The sequence below is a fragment of the Aulonocara sp. 'chitande type north' Nkhata Bay genome, linkage group LG12, assembly GCF_057382095.1.
Source record: "Aulonocara sp. 'chitande type north' Nkhata Bay isolate Kocher_YH1m ecotype deep benthic linkage group LG12, A_spYH_male_GT1.1, whole genome shotgun sequence".
Lineage (NCBI taxonomy): Eukaryota > Metazoa > Chordata > Actinopteri > Cichliformes > Cichlidae > Aulonocara > Aulonocara sp. 'chitande type north' Nkhata Bay.
Genome location: NC_141355.1, coordinates 22,364,198 through 22,377,601, shown reverse-complemented (window position 1 = coordinate 22,377,601; position 13,404 = coordinate 22,364,198). Strand labels below are relative to the sequence as shown.

At 39.8% G+C, this 13,404-nt stretch overlaps 2 protein-coding genes across 2 annotated transcripts; one reads left to right on the top strand and one right to left on the bottom strand.

Moving 5' to 3' along the window:
• Positions 1 to 3,641: 3,641 nt before the first annotated feature.
• On the bottom strand, positions 3,642 to 7,464 carry lg12h2orf68 (linkage group 12 C2orf68 homolog). The gene is made up of 4 exons (XM_086314382.1): positions 7,231 to 7,464; positions 4,767 to 4,882; positions 4,515 to 4,657; positions 3,642 to 4,428 (listed from the first exon to the last, which is right to left on the bottom strand). The coding sequence occupies exons 1-4, from the start codon at positions 7,338 to 7,340 to the stop codon at positions 4,306 to 4,308; spliced, it is 492 nt and encodes a 163-aa protein (XP_086170508.1). The 5' UTR covers positions 7,341 to 7,464; the 3' UTR covers positions 3,642 to 4,305.
• A 238-nt stretch (positions 7,465 to 7,702) lies between these two features.
• On the top strand, positions 7,703 to 13,396 carry usp39 (ubiquitin specific peptidase 39). The gene is made up of 13 exons (XM_086314378.1): positions 7,703 to 7,889; positions 8,186 to 8,264; positions 8,345 to 8,439; positions 8,525 to 8,661; positions 9,940 to 10,092; positions 10,183 to 10,408; positions 10,502 to 10,576; positions 10,923 to 10,990; positions 11,235 to 11,423; positions 12,344 to 12,486; positions 12,620 to 12,755; positions 12,883 to 12,969; positions 13,114 to 13,396. Exons 1-13 carry the CDS (start codon positions 7,829 to 7,831, stop codon positions 13,165 to 13,167), a joined length of 1,503 nt encoding a protein of 500 aa, XP_086170504.1. The 5' UTR covers positions 7,703 to 7,828; the 3' UTR covers positions 13,168 to 13,396.
• The last annotated feature ends 8 nt before the right edge of the window (positions 13,397 to 13,404 follow it).

Here is a 13,404-nt window from a genome sequence, read left to right as displayed (position 1 = left end):
CACTTTTTGGTTAGTAGATGACCTGGTTAATCTCCTGAGATGATCTGAGTTTTGTGAGATGGCACGTTATCCTGGTGAAAGCAGCGATCAGAAGATGGGGACGCTATGGTCATAAAAGGATAGATATGGTCTCAACAATACTCAGGTAGGCCTCAGTTGGTACTAAGGAAATACACCCACACCATTACACCACCACCACCACCACCAGCCTGAACCACTTATACAGGCAGGATGGATCCATGCTGTCACGTTGTTACATTGAATTCTGACCATGCTTTTTGAATGTTGCAGCAGAAATCGAGACTCATCGAGGAGTTGAACAGGTATACCTAATGAAGTTGGGTGTGAGCATATTAATTTTTCTACTGCAAAGGTCAAACTTCAACTGAGAATTACTATACGCTGAGCAAGAGAAGCCTTACTGGAAATAACTTCTAGGAACCTCTCCCTTTCCCTTTTACGGAGGACTGGATGTACTTCTTGACTCTGAAATTTAGCCTTGCACATACAGTTACAGTCAAGTTCTGCTACTCGAGTAACATCACTAGACTTCTTGGACCCAAATTGTGGTTACTGGTCGTACTGCAGCAGCTGTGCATTTCCACTACAGCGCTCGACAGCTAAGCATCTATATTTAGCCGAATGTTAGTAGAGGGGATCTCATACTTGAACAGCCTTGAATGGGCAAGAAGACTCACCACGGTAACAGCACCATGGTACCAACAGAGGCTGTTGCAACTGAAAAGCACTGAGAACTAATTAAAGGAAAAAGGCTTGGAAGCTTGTTTTTCAAGAACAATGCACCACACACACACACACTAAGCAGATCTTTTTTCTTATGTAGCAACGTGCTGATAAAGCTTTAGCCTTTTATTGGTGGTTGACTTAAGCATGCTGCAAGTGGAATACAGTCATAGTGAGAAGGGCAGAGGCAGGTCAGCTGTTTAGTTGAGGTCACTGGCATTCACTGTCAGGATTAGATAACAGCTGATACAATATCTGTATGTGTTTGCTGTTGCTCTACTGTACTTTTGCAGAAAACTGGACTTCCTCCTCCAACTTTTCTGCACAAGATGTTCGCCTTAATTTAGCTTTAAACTGTTAACAAAGGGCGAAATAAAATGTGAACTTGCAAACCACAAGGGAACTCAAGAGTGCTTTGTTTTTTAGTTACACATTTATAGATGAGGCTTTTGTAACACATTTGTTTTTAAAACGAAAATGCATCGTCAGCTAGCAGTTCGTTTTTTTTGTCACAGTATGTATTTCATGATTTGGCTGTTTAGAAAGACAGGTTATCTTCACAGTATCTTATACCGACAAAGTGCAGTTACAAAGGTACAGCAGATAACAAGGTAACTGTGAATCAAACTGAGTCATTGTCAGTTCCAAAGTTGTGCAATTGTGTTTTTGGGGGTGGTTGGAAGTTCTTTCGAAGTGTTATGACGTTGAGATTAAGTAACCCAGCCTCAATTCTCTGATCTGTTGTATAACATCCGTCTCCGAGACTGCTCCATTTGGTTGAGAAAAGTTCCCAAGCCAAATGCTAAACCTCAAATGCTGATCTCATTACAAATTTCAAGATGCGTTTTATTATAATATATGATGGTATAAAGTTGGATTTCTATTTAGTTACAAGAACATCAAAAGCAAGAAAAAAAGAAGAGAAATTCAGACGCATGGTCAGGTGATGTGGCTCGAGGGTCTCGCTGTAATGATTTAGCTGGCAAAGTAAACAGAACTCTAAACTCCCCAAACATTGAGGGGTCAGATATTGGATGCTAGGTTTGACAATAGTGCTCTTGTTGACAATATTTCAGTTCAAGTGTTTAGTACTTCAGTAAATAAATCAAGACAAACAATGTGATGTAGGCCCTGATAGTAGAGAAGCTGAATGGCTGACTGATTTTGACATTGGGTCAGTATGTTTGTTAGTGGAGTGTATGAACATCTACTGTATGTAAAAAATAAAGACAATACAAACTTGCACATTCTTGCAAATAGAAACTGTATGTTTATGGTTTCTGGATTTTTCTTAATTTGTCTTTTTTTTTTTTAATAATACAGCAGTGGATGGGAAAAGAGTCTAACCAGTGCTTTTTACCACAATGGCTAACCAATTGGTGCTTTGCTAAACTGCATAATTTCACCCCTTAAAAGCTTTTCACAGGCAGAATTAACGTACGGAAGAAAAGGTTTTGAGTTACATAATTTCTAATGATAAGCTACACTAAGGGTCGGGTATTGAATTGTGAGCTGTGATTGGGCCATTTCAGCCAACTGGAAATCTGTGTAACTTTAGATAATCTGCTGAGCAGCAGAGTAGCTACCCTGGGAATGTGTCTCCCTCCTTCAGTCACATGCTGCTTAAGAAATGAAAGCAAGCTGGAGGAGGGCGTTGACGGCATGAAGGGGAGTGTTTCGGTTCAGCCAATCAATTTGCACAGCCCACTCCTCCTTGACAAGGCTTTGTGTAATATTTGGCCCGCCCTGTGATCAGAGGATGAAGTTTGCATATCTTCATACGTCAATAAAAACAATGTAGTAATCTCCCACTATGGCGTGGCTCAACAGTTTATCTGTCTAAATGTCAAGTCAGTTTTGTATTTTTCCATAGCCAGGGAAGTGGAGCTTCCCATTTTCATTTTCGAGTTTGATAGGAGACAGACATTTTAACATGTGCATGCTATCGGCCTTTTAGGGGGACGGACCTTTTTTTCCTCGTTTTTTCTTGAATAACTGATAGACATCCGTTTTAAAATGAATCCTGTCGTAGCTGTCAGGTAGGGTCTTACGAATCATAGGAATTTGACTTGAGGCATTTTCACAATACATCACTAGCGAGTTCCAGCTTGCTTGGTTAAGTCAAAGTAGAAAAACAAATCATAAACTACTGCTCCAGGTAAAAAGGTGGGGAAAGAAATAACATAATAGTGGGAAAAAAGTTATACAAAAATCACAATTGCTTAAATAATATGAGAACAGGTACAACTTCACACAAACTAATCACTCCTTTTGGTCACAAGATGAACATCTGCTTTGTCACAGAAAACTCAAGTTCATATTTTAGAGCTCTGCATAGCAAAATATAAAACTGCCACTTGAAATCTGAACTCTACAAATTAAGAGTTTTTCCTGTGTATAGGAGGCTATATATTGTTGGACAAGCAGCCCCAATGAGATGAGATTTCTGACAAAGCAGAGGACAGAAGCTCTGACTGAGGTGCACAAAGATCCTGAAATGGATACAAACCTAAGGTGCTACTCCATGTACAGCAACTTGCCACCTAATTCTTCATAGCCCCTCAGAGGGGGAAATATTAGAATAATTCAAAGTGCCCTTTTTATGGAAACTAAACTGTTTAGTAGGTCTCTGTAGAAAAATGCATTCTTTATACAGAAGTACAGAGTAAAACCTGATTTAAACAGAAGGAAAACTACAGCAGAGGTCTGTGTGGTTATATGACTGATGCTGCCACCTGCTGAAAATGTGATGTGAAACATTTGTCAAATCAAAGTGATGCCGTATTTTTCTATGTTCCAGTATTATATTCATGTTTAAAATCAGAATCTCTGTCATATAAGATGATAAGGAAAAAAAAAAAGTGGTGCTCAGCACCATAAAACTGGACAGCAATGCATGGCTTTTATACATTTTATATGTAAAGTGTCATTCTCAAAAAGATATTACAGTATCAAAAATAAGCCTCTCAACAATCCAAAATAAATCAGAGCACTGAAACCTACAGAACAGTTACCAACCCAACATCTACTAAACTCAGACTTCAAAACTAATTTCCCTCATTTCTTAAACACAGGATTGCTGACAGACCGATGATCAGCTTAAAACACTTCGCACAAAGAGTTCAAATCTTAATTTAACAAAACAGAATCTTTGTAAACACAAGAATCACAGGACATGGAGGACAACACTTTTAGGACTCTGTGCTGAAGAGTACCTGCTCTTTCTAAATGTAACTATTAAAAAAAAGTAACAATTTTAAAAATGTCCAGTCAACTTAAATGTGTCCTCAATATGTGAATCAGAGAATAACACAACTGTCCAAGGTCAAGAATTGCAATTAAACCTGAAAACAACTCCCAGCCATAAACTGTGCTCTTCCTTCTTGCGAAAAAAAAAGGCCTGAATACAAGTCTCCATGTTAGATCTCTGCTGACAGTCACTCTAAATGATCCTTCTTATACCCTTAATGCACAAGAGTGCTCTGGAGGAGTGCAGAACTGCAAACGAAGCATTACTCCTCTGTGTGTGGAGCTCCTTTATGGTCGTAATCTGTTGATTGCTCAGCGTTTGTCTCGCCTTTTATCAATTTCCTTTCGAATTCGAACCTTCAGAGCTGCCCGCATGGCTGCATCCAGGATGTTCTTCTCTGCAACACGTTCTACCACCTTCTCAGGCTTGTCTTCCTTCAGAAACAGAGGGCATTTAAAGGAATTACACACAGGAAATGACCAAAGAGCTGAAAACACCATAAAAAGAAATCGGCATTAACCTTGTGCACAAGGATGGATGTAATGGTACCAGAATCTGCTTCATATTCAAGCCAAAAGAGTTCAGTCCCACTGGCGTCAGTCTCTGTGCTTGATCCACTCTCGTTTTCTTCAGCATCAGCACCGGCCCCTGGCTCTGAACCATCTGAACAATGAGCGCACACACACACACACACACACACACACACACATTATCTTCCCGCTAATGGGTGCACAATCAGCATAAAAGTCAAGAGAAAGCACATCAGTCTTACGTCTTCTTCGAGGATGGTACACTTGCATGTCAGGTCGACGGGGTCTTCGAGGGGTTGTGGTGTGTCTCCGCCGCTGAAGCTCTTTGGCTTGCTTCACTTCTTTATCATAGTCATCTCTGGAGAAAGGGAATCAAAATTTTGTTAATGCAGAAAATATGACAACTTGGTTGTTCCATGGCATATGAATAAATAAATAATAAAAATAAAACCTAAATCAAGAACATGTAATAAACAATTTGTTCATTCAAAAAGAAAGAAAAGAAAAGATTAAGCCTCAGAAATATTTTTAACTCTTCCCTGTGATGCTCTCATTTTCATCTTACTGTTAATTTTACCTGCCTTTTTTTTTAATTACATGAAATTAATGCTAAAACAGCAGAATGAAACAACCGCATTTAGTAATAACCTGTCATGTGGACTACTATCAAAGTCACAGATTGCAGAATTCTCCATTTATTCAAACCCAAGCATTAATGGAGTAACACTGTTTTTTTAATTGTGATTTTTGACTTGACTAACCACTGTATACAGAGGTCACCTTTTAAATAAAATTGAAAGACACTGACAGCAAAATGCCCCTTTTTACCAGTCAGCCAGTCTTCAGCCAGTATTGAGAAGCTTAAATACAGGCTTGCAATGTAATTTGGGGATTTTCTTTGAACAGTCTTTTTGTGTGTGAAATGATTCATGGAGATGATATCCATGCCTACATATGCATGTATGTAAATTTCTAACAGTTTGTTGTATAGTTCAGAAAATGCATTATGAAAGTAGGTCGTTCCTATGTAAATTTGGCACAAAAAGTAAGGTCCATTATTTCTTTCTTGTAACAATCCACCTTGCAAATAAATCTCATACCGTTGGAAGCCTTTTTATTTGCCCTTCAGTAGTCCCACATTTCTAAGGAAAATGCATTTTTCCTAACATATGCATTGAATGATCAGCAGAGGTGAGTATGGGGGTTTTGCCATGAAAAACCTGCTAAATCTTCTCAATACCAAACAGCCTATTCTGCTATTGACTCTTGTTTGGTGTTGTCTACTGAACTAGATGATTTAGGTCTTAAATTTTTTTTTAGCAATTTTTTAATCCAAGAAATATGGGGCTATGCATGCAGCAGTAACCATACGCAGCCTCAACAGCTTGGCATCTTCTACGCTGGTCACCGGTTTGGTCCACATCCAAGCTGATCACATAACTGTTCAACAGGGTCAGGACTTCAGGTAGGACATTCCATCCTCTTCATTCCCAAAGACCGGAGCTGAGGTGGTCCGCTCTGTTGTGGTGACCACCATTTGCAGAATCTCATCTCAATATCTCTTGCCTTGAGATTGGCTCAAATTTTGGCAAGCCTCGTTTTTCCACCAAAGGAGATGCTGCCCCACATTATAACACTACCTCCACCAAAAGCTGCTACCCTATCAGTGCAGCAATCATCACAGTGTCCCAGTGCACATGTTGCCAACAGCAGCGCAAATTTGCCTGATGGTGAACAGCAGTCATGGCAAGCCTCCTGGCAGCCCTATGACCCTGGAGATTGGCCTTGGGAGTCTGGTCTGGATTTTCTGGGTAGAGCGCAGTCAGTCATACTGTTCTGCAAACCTTGACTGAAAATCTACAGAAGTCTGACTTCTGTTCCAAAGCGCTGACAGGGTGAAGAAACAGTCTTCTTATTGTGTCGTCTTCTTGGGATTCCCATTTCGTCGCCTGTCTGACATCCTGCGTCAAATAGAACTTGGCCCTTAATTTGGATAAGGTACTTGAAGTTGCCCTATTGGCACGTACCCTGTAAGGTCCACGATAACAGGTGGTGCTAATCCGGCAACAACCAGACACCTGACTGTCTGTATCCGGGGTACTAGAATCTCAAAACAAGAGTCAGTAGCAGAAAGAAACCGTTTAGGATTCACAGAGAAGATTTGCCAGGTTTTTTCATGGGCACATCCCACAAGTGGCACAATTTAAGAGGACATAAACAGACTTTACAGTGAAATATCACTTATTTTCAAAAGCCAAATACAGATTTTCCTTACCTTTTGTGCCAAGTTTACTTGCTATACTGAAATGCATTTCAAAGAAACCTACAAACAAAAACATTATAGAAGTGAAGTGATGTGTTTAATTGCTTTCCTAGTATTTTTTGGGGTCTGTCGTGTTTTCTGTCAAAAACAAGTTAAAAATGACCCCCCTTTTCACAGATGCACGCACTGATTGAACTCAGTTTTTTTCAGTATGCAGTTGTTCATCATTTTGCTTCTCAGCATCTTAAATCAAAACGAACTGGTCACCAGGCCTCTGCGACCTCCCCATATATTTTAGCTCCGAATGTAAAAGCGTGTATGTTAATAACAAGATAACATTCACTTAATCATAAAATAACTTTTCACTACTAATAACAACGATTATGTTTTTAGCTGAATGACCTATTGCACTAGCATACGCTAATAGCAGCTGAGGAACTCGCCTAGCAATCTGGTTCCTCCGGATATGGTGCAGGAAGCCGTGGCTCATATCCAAGCGGCCACCTGGTTTGTATTTCAGCTCGTGGACCCCCTCTTCTCTTAAAACATCCATTTCAGCAAACCGCTTCCAAACAAAGTCAGTATTTAAGCACTACTGATTGCAACAGGTCCCAATCAGAGCACTCTGAACGGTCAAAAAGCTATATAGCTACGGCTAACTAACGATAACATGTTGTCCAATTATAATGCTCCCTGAGTTAATAAAAATGTTATAACTAAATTGCACACCATAAACAAATACCCATACACGACAAACCTTTATATATATATTATATATATATATATAAAAGACAAACAAAGGTCCAGTTAGAGTTTAGAAGTTAGGCAAGTTATTATATTAGTTTTTGGTAAGTGATTAACAGCGTGTATAGCGTTAGTAGGTTTTTAAACTCCGGGTTAGGTTTTAGTTTGCTGCTCCACGGCTACAACGCACAATCGCCGCGAGTTTCGAGGCGCACCGTGTTTGACCCATTCATCACTCCCTCCAAATAACGTAAAGTTTTAGCTTCTCCATTGTTTTGACGCCGTCTCTCTGCTGCTATGGTTTCTTTGAAGCGTGAAAGAGAGGTGGATTTAGATGATGATGACAATGAAGACGGAGGTAAGTATGTTCCTCAAACGTATGCCCTGCGTTTGGTTAGCAGTTAGCGTTGTTGTTAGCCAGTGGTGTGTTCGTTTTTTTTTACTGGCCTGTCCAGTAACGTATAGACGGATCAATAAGTGTCTCCACTGTGTGCTAAAAACAACGATACCCATCATCTTAAAGCACCCAGTGTTTGAAAACAAGCATACCTCACAACATTAAAGCTAAGCTAGTTAGCATGTTTAGCTCATTGCTTTGAAATGTTGGTACATGGTTTGGCTTGACATTTGTTCTTGGGCCACTTCACGTTGCAGTGGCAGCCAAAGTGGGACGAGGACATGCAGTAGAAGACCGAAGAAGCCGCCACTGTCCTTACCTTGACACCATAAACAGGTAGGCCGGAGTAGACTGTGTATTGCTATTAAAGCTGTATTCCACCTCTGCAGGTGAATTCACGTCTGTCAATCCTGCAGGAGTGTGCTGGACTTCGACTTTGAGAAACTCTGCTCCATCTCTCTCTCCCACATCAATGTCTACGCCTGCCTTATATGTGGGAAATACTTTCAAGGTAGGCAAATTGACATTTTAACTGGGGATCAGAGACCCTGTTGTATTTGTACTGATTTGTGTGGGTTTTGTTTTGTTTTTTGTAGGAAGAGGTCTGAAGTCTCACGCGTACACTCACAGCGTACAGTTTACCCATCATGTGTTCCTCAATCTGCATACACTCAAGTTTTACTGTCTGCCAGATAACTATGAGATCATTGATTCATCACTAGAAGATATCACAGTAAGTAAAGTAATGTTTTTCATACTAAAACTAAAATTCATGTAATCTCACTGGCCACTTTATAGGGTACACCTTATTACTACAGGTTTGGACCCCTTTTACCTTCAGAGCTTGCTTATTAATTCTTCATGGCAGAAATTCAACAAGGTGATTGAAAATTCCTCAGAGAAATTGGTCCATTTTGACATGATAGTGTCAGACAGTTGCTGCAGATTTGTCAGCTGCACATCCATGATGTGTGGCTCCTGTTTCATCACATCCCATTGCTTTGAAATCTGGTGACTGGAGGCAATTTGAGCATTTAAACTCACTGGACCGTATTCACTTATCTCTGTGATCAGGATAGACAGCATTAGCTACACCAGAGGGACAGCTCAGGTTGAGCAGTTTAGAGGTGAAGTTAGAGACAAGTCTGAGGGAGGTTTGGACATGTGCAGAGGAGGGATAAGGCATATACTGGGCTGTAATGAGAAGAGGTGAAATTGAGGCAGATGATCCGCTGTGATGCCACCTAATAGGAGCAGCCGAAAGAAGAAAAAGAATCTACAGTGTAAATATATATCTATGCTAAAGGTTAAATTACATTCAAAATATTTTGACTTTAGTGACTTTTTTTTAAGCTGAATTGAGTGAATAAATATCTTCCAGTCTGAATTGTGACTGGATTGACTGAAGAAGCACCAGTGTGATATGATACTAACCATGTTCTGTTTGATTTTGTCATTATTTCTGAGCTCTGGCTTTGGAAGAGTTACCACAAACAGCTGATTTGCTTACATGCAGCAGACTGTGACAGCACTGAGCAGCTCCTTCAGTGGGAGACTGCGGCACCCACGGTGTGGGACGGAGAGATTTCGCAGGTCTTTCCTCCCCACTGCTGTCAGACTCCATAATAAAGACTTTAACTGATCAAGCAAACACATCCATACATATGCAATAATACTAAGTGCAATAATCCTTTCTGTCATCGTTGTATTTTTACTCAGTTGTATATAGTATTTGTATTTGTATTCTATTTTTATCTTATTGTATATTTATTTTATTCTACTGTATATAGTATTTTATTTTATTCTATTCTGTACAGTTGTGTACTGTATTTATTCTTATTGTATTCTAATTTTTGCCTCATAACTTTTGCACTGTCCACTTCCTGCTGTGACAAAACAAATTTCCCACGTGTGGGACTAATAAAGGTTATCTTATCTTATCTTATCTTATCTTATCTTATCTTATCTTATCTTATCTTATCTTATCTTATCTTATTTCTTCTCTCTACAGTACGTGCTGAAGCCAACTTTCACCAAGCAGCACATTGCGGGGCTGGACAAGCAGGGTAAACTGTACAGAGCCTATGACGGTACCACCTACTTACCGGGCATTGTAGGGCTCAACAACATCAAAGCCAATGACTATGCCAATGTGGTGTTACAGGTATGGATATCTACCACTCTAGATTTTTATTAATTGTTGTACATTTTTTGAATAATATCCTCCCTTCTCATTTGTGTCTCTCTTTTCAAGGCTTTTTCTAATGTTCCACCTTTGCGAAATTACTTCCTGGAGGAGGAAAACTACAGAGGAATCCGCAGGCCCCCGGGAGACATCATGTTTCTCTTGGTGCAGAGGTTTGGTGAGCTGATGCGCAAACTTTGGAATCCAAGAAACTTTAAGGCCCATGTGTCGCCCCACGAGATGTTGCAGGCTGTAGTGTTGTGCAGCAAGAAGAACTTCCAGATTACAAAGCAAGGTATTGCTTTACATTCACTAAGTTGTACTTTCTGGGCTTAGGTAGGCTTTCAATACAGGTTTTGGTGCTAATTGATTGTTTTCTGTTCTGCAGGTGATGCTGTGGACTTCATGACGTGGTTCTTAAATGCCCTGCATGGTGCTCTCGGAGGCACAAAGAAGAAGCCATGTAAGTGGGAAAAAAATTGGATTTGACTCTTAAGTTTGGTTCTAATGCAGTAGTGCATCTTTAGCTTTCTGTTGTGATATTAAAAGCATCTTAAGGACTTTAAGGGTTAATTTAATTTGTATTTTTTTGATTCTCAAACCTTGGGTTTCATACAGAATCTACAGTCTCTGCACAAAATCATATTGTGACTGTGCAGTGTGATGGACAAGCTCCGTGGACTATGACGTTTGCAGATGACATTGTGACTTGTAGTGAGAATGTAGAGCAGGTGGAAGAGATCACTTCGACGGTTCACCTCATTATGAGGCCACTAAACCTCCCTTTTCTTGCCCTTCTCCCCTCATAGCAATCATTACAAAAGCATTTCAAGGCTACATGCGGATCTTCTCCAAAAAACTCCCACACCCAGATTTGGTGAGTTTCTTGCTTGTGTTATAAGATAATTGTTTAACATATGGACCTGAATAAGTTTAGTAATAGAAAAACTTGACTTTATTTGTTACTTATTCAAATTCTTTTTAAGTTCTGCACTATTTAAGATTCAGTTCTTCTAAGAGTCCAATAGCATTTTACTATGTATTCTGTGAAAGTATATAACTCATTTCCTGTGAATTGAGTTGTTTATGTTTTGATGACTTTGATTTTTAAAATCTTACAGCCGCCAGAGGAAAAAGAGGCTCTGCTTACAACAGATGAGTATCAGGAGCAGATGTCTGAGTCTTCCTTTCTGTTTCTGACCCTTGACCTCCCAACTGCTCCACTGTACAAGGATGAAAAAGAGCAGCTTATAATCCCTCAGGTCCCTCTCTTTAACATCCTGGCCAAGTTCAATGGCAGCACAGAGAAGGTACCGATTCATTTTAATCCTACTGGCTTTGATAATCACTCTCACAAAGTAAAAGAGCTTGCAAATACTGCCATGTCAATATCGCAGTGGAGTGATCTGTACTACTGATGGCTGTGCAGTAATATAAAGTAGAAAGTGCAAAATTGAACTAAAGGTGTCAACACTAGGTGACAGTGTTTTATCAGAAACGGTTAATGTAGCTGACACAACTACAGCCTATATCTTCCTCTCTCCTCCACTGTGCTTGCACCGATGTGGAGAACAGCTGCGCACCTCTTGAGTTTGTGCCACACACTTAGTGTCAGAATGAAGGAAGTGCGCTGCGTATATCAAGCGCAGCATTATGCCCTCTAACATCCATGACGTAGCCACTGGGTTTAACAACTTTTATTGCAGAAAACCTGCAGTGATACAAAAGTTTGCATTGAAACTTAGGTTTTTACAGTCTATAAGCATTATTAGCTTTTCCGTTAATATCCACGAACTGGATATGTGGTGCAAAGCTTAGACATGTTTGTCTTGTTTTGCTCCTGGTTATTATTGCTTTGGTTCTTTGCAACCAAGCGTGATTTCTGTCTAGCATCATGAGAAGTTTCACCTTTCAGGCTGTTCTCTAGAATCCCTTTCCTTCCACGTCTGCCTCTACATCGACATTTCTCCTCAGGGGAGTCCTCGATGCTACAGCTAATGGCCATTCAGTCATGTGGTACAAATTGGTGTTGCATAAAAGTCCACTTAATTTGATTCAAAACAATCTCTTCCTCCAAAAAAAGAAAGAAAAATCTGTTGATAACATTAATTTTGAAAGGGTGTCTATTTTAATTGAAATTAGAGCATTTAAAGCTTAGTGTTACTTAGATGTGAGTTCTATTAATAATTGAACACTGAGAACAAATCTGTGTATTTTCCCTTAATTATAGGAATACAAAACCTACAAAGAGAATTTTCTCAAAAGGTTCCAGTTGACCAAACTGCCTCCGTACCTCATCTTTTGCATCAAAAGATTCACCAAGAACAACTTCTTTGTGGAAAAGAACCCCACAATTGTCAACTTCCCTATAACGTAAGTGCCATTCGTGTATTCAAAATGTAGCCTTGATCAAAGACATTATACTTACTGCGTGTTGTATCTCTTGTGTGTTCATTGTGTCTTCGGTTTAAATGACGGTATGTCGTCCCTTTGTGTAATTCAACAGAAATGTAGACCTTCGTGAATACTTGACAGAAGAAGCTCAAGCCACCGAGAAGAACACGACGTATGACCTCATTGCAAATGTAGTGCATGATGGGAAACCCACTGAGGGAGCGTACAGAATACATGTTCTGCATCATGTAAGCATCTAGAACTTTTTGGTACTGCTAATAGAATTAACCGAGCACGTTAATGCTTTTAGCCAAATTGATTTTGTAAACTGTGGCTTGTCTTAAACGGCATCCGTTTGTCTTTGTGTTTAATCAGGGAACTGGAAAGTGGTACGAGATGCAGGACCTGCAGGTGACTGACATCCTCCCTCAGATGATCACACTTTCAGAGGCTTACATCCAGGCAAGTCGACCACTCAGTTTTATGTGCAACATCCACAGTTTGAAGCAGACCATTGCATCTTCGGACTGTGATATTGACGACATGCGTTAATTGTTTAACAAGGAGTCCTTGTAGTTGACAGTGTGCTTTCTCCCCCCCTCTCAGATCTGGAAGAGGCAAGAAAGCAATGATGGAAGAAACAACCACATGGGGATTTAAAGTATTCCTCAGTGTGTGAATAACCAGAGGCTTTGTGATTGTCCTGGACATGAACTGGGTATTTATGTGTTTTAAAACAACAGAATGTTGAATGAGAGTGGCAAGAGAGCATCAGGGCATCCTTTACAACCACATGAAGCAAATGTCTGCTTGTTTTTTTTTTTCTTTTTTCCCCACAGTTTTATCTTTTTACTACTTGGAAGTTTCTAAATAAACCAGGTCCAGTACACATGTCTG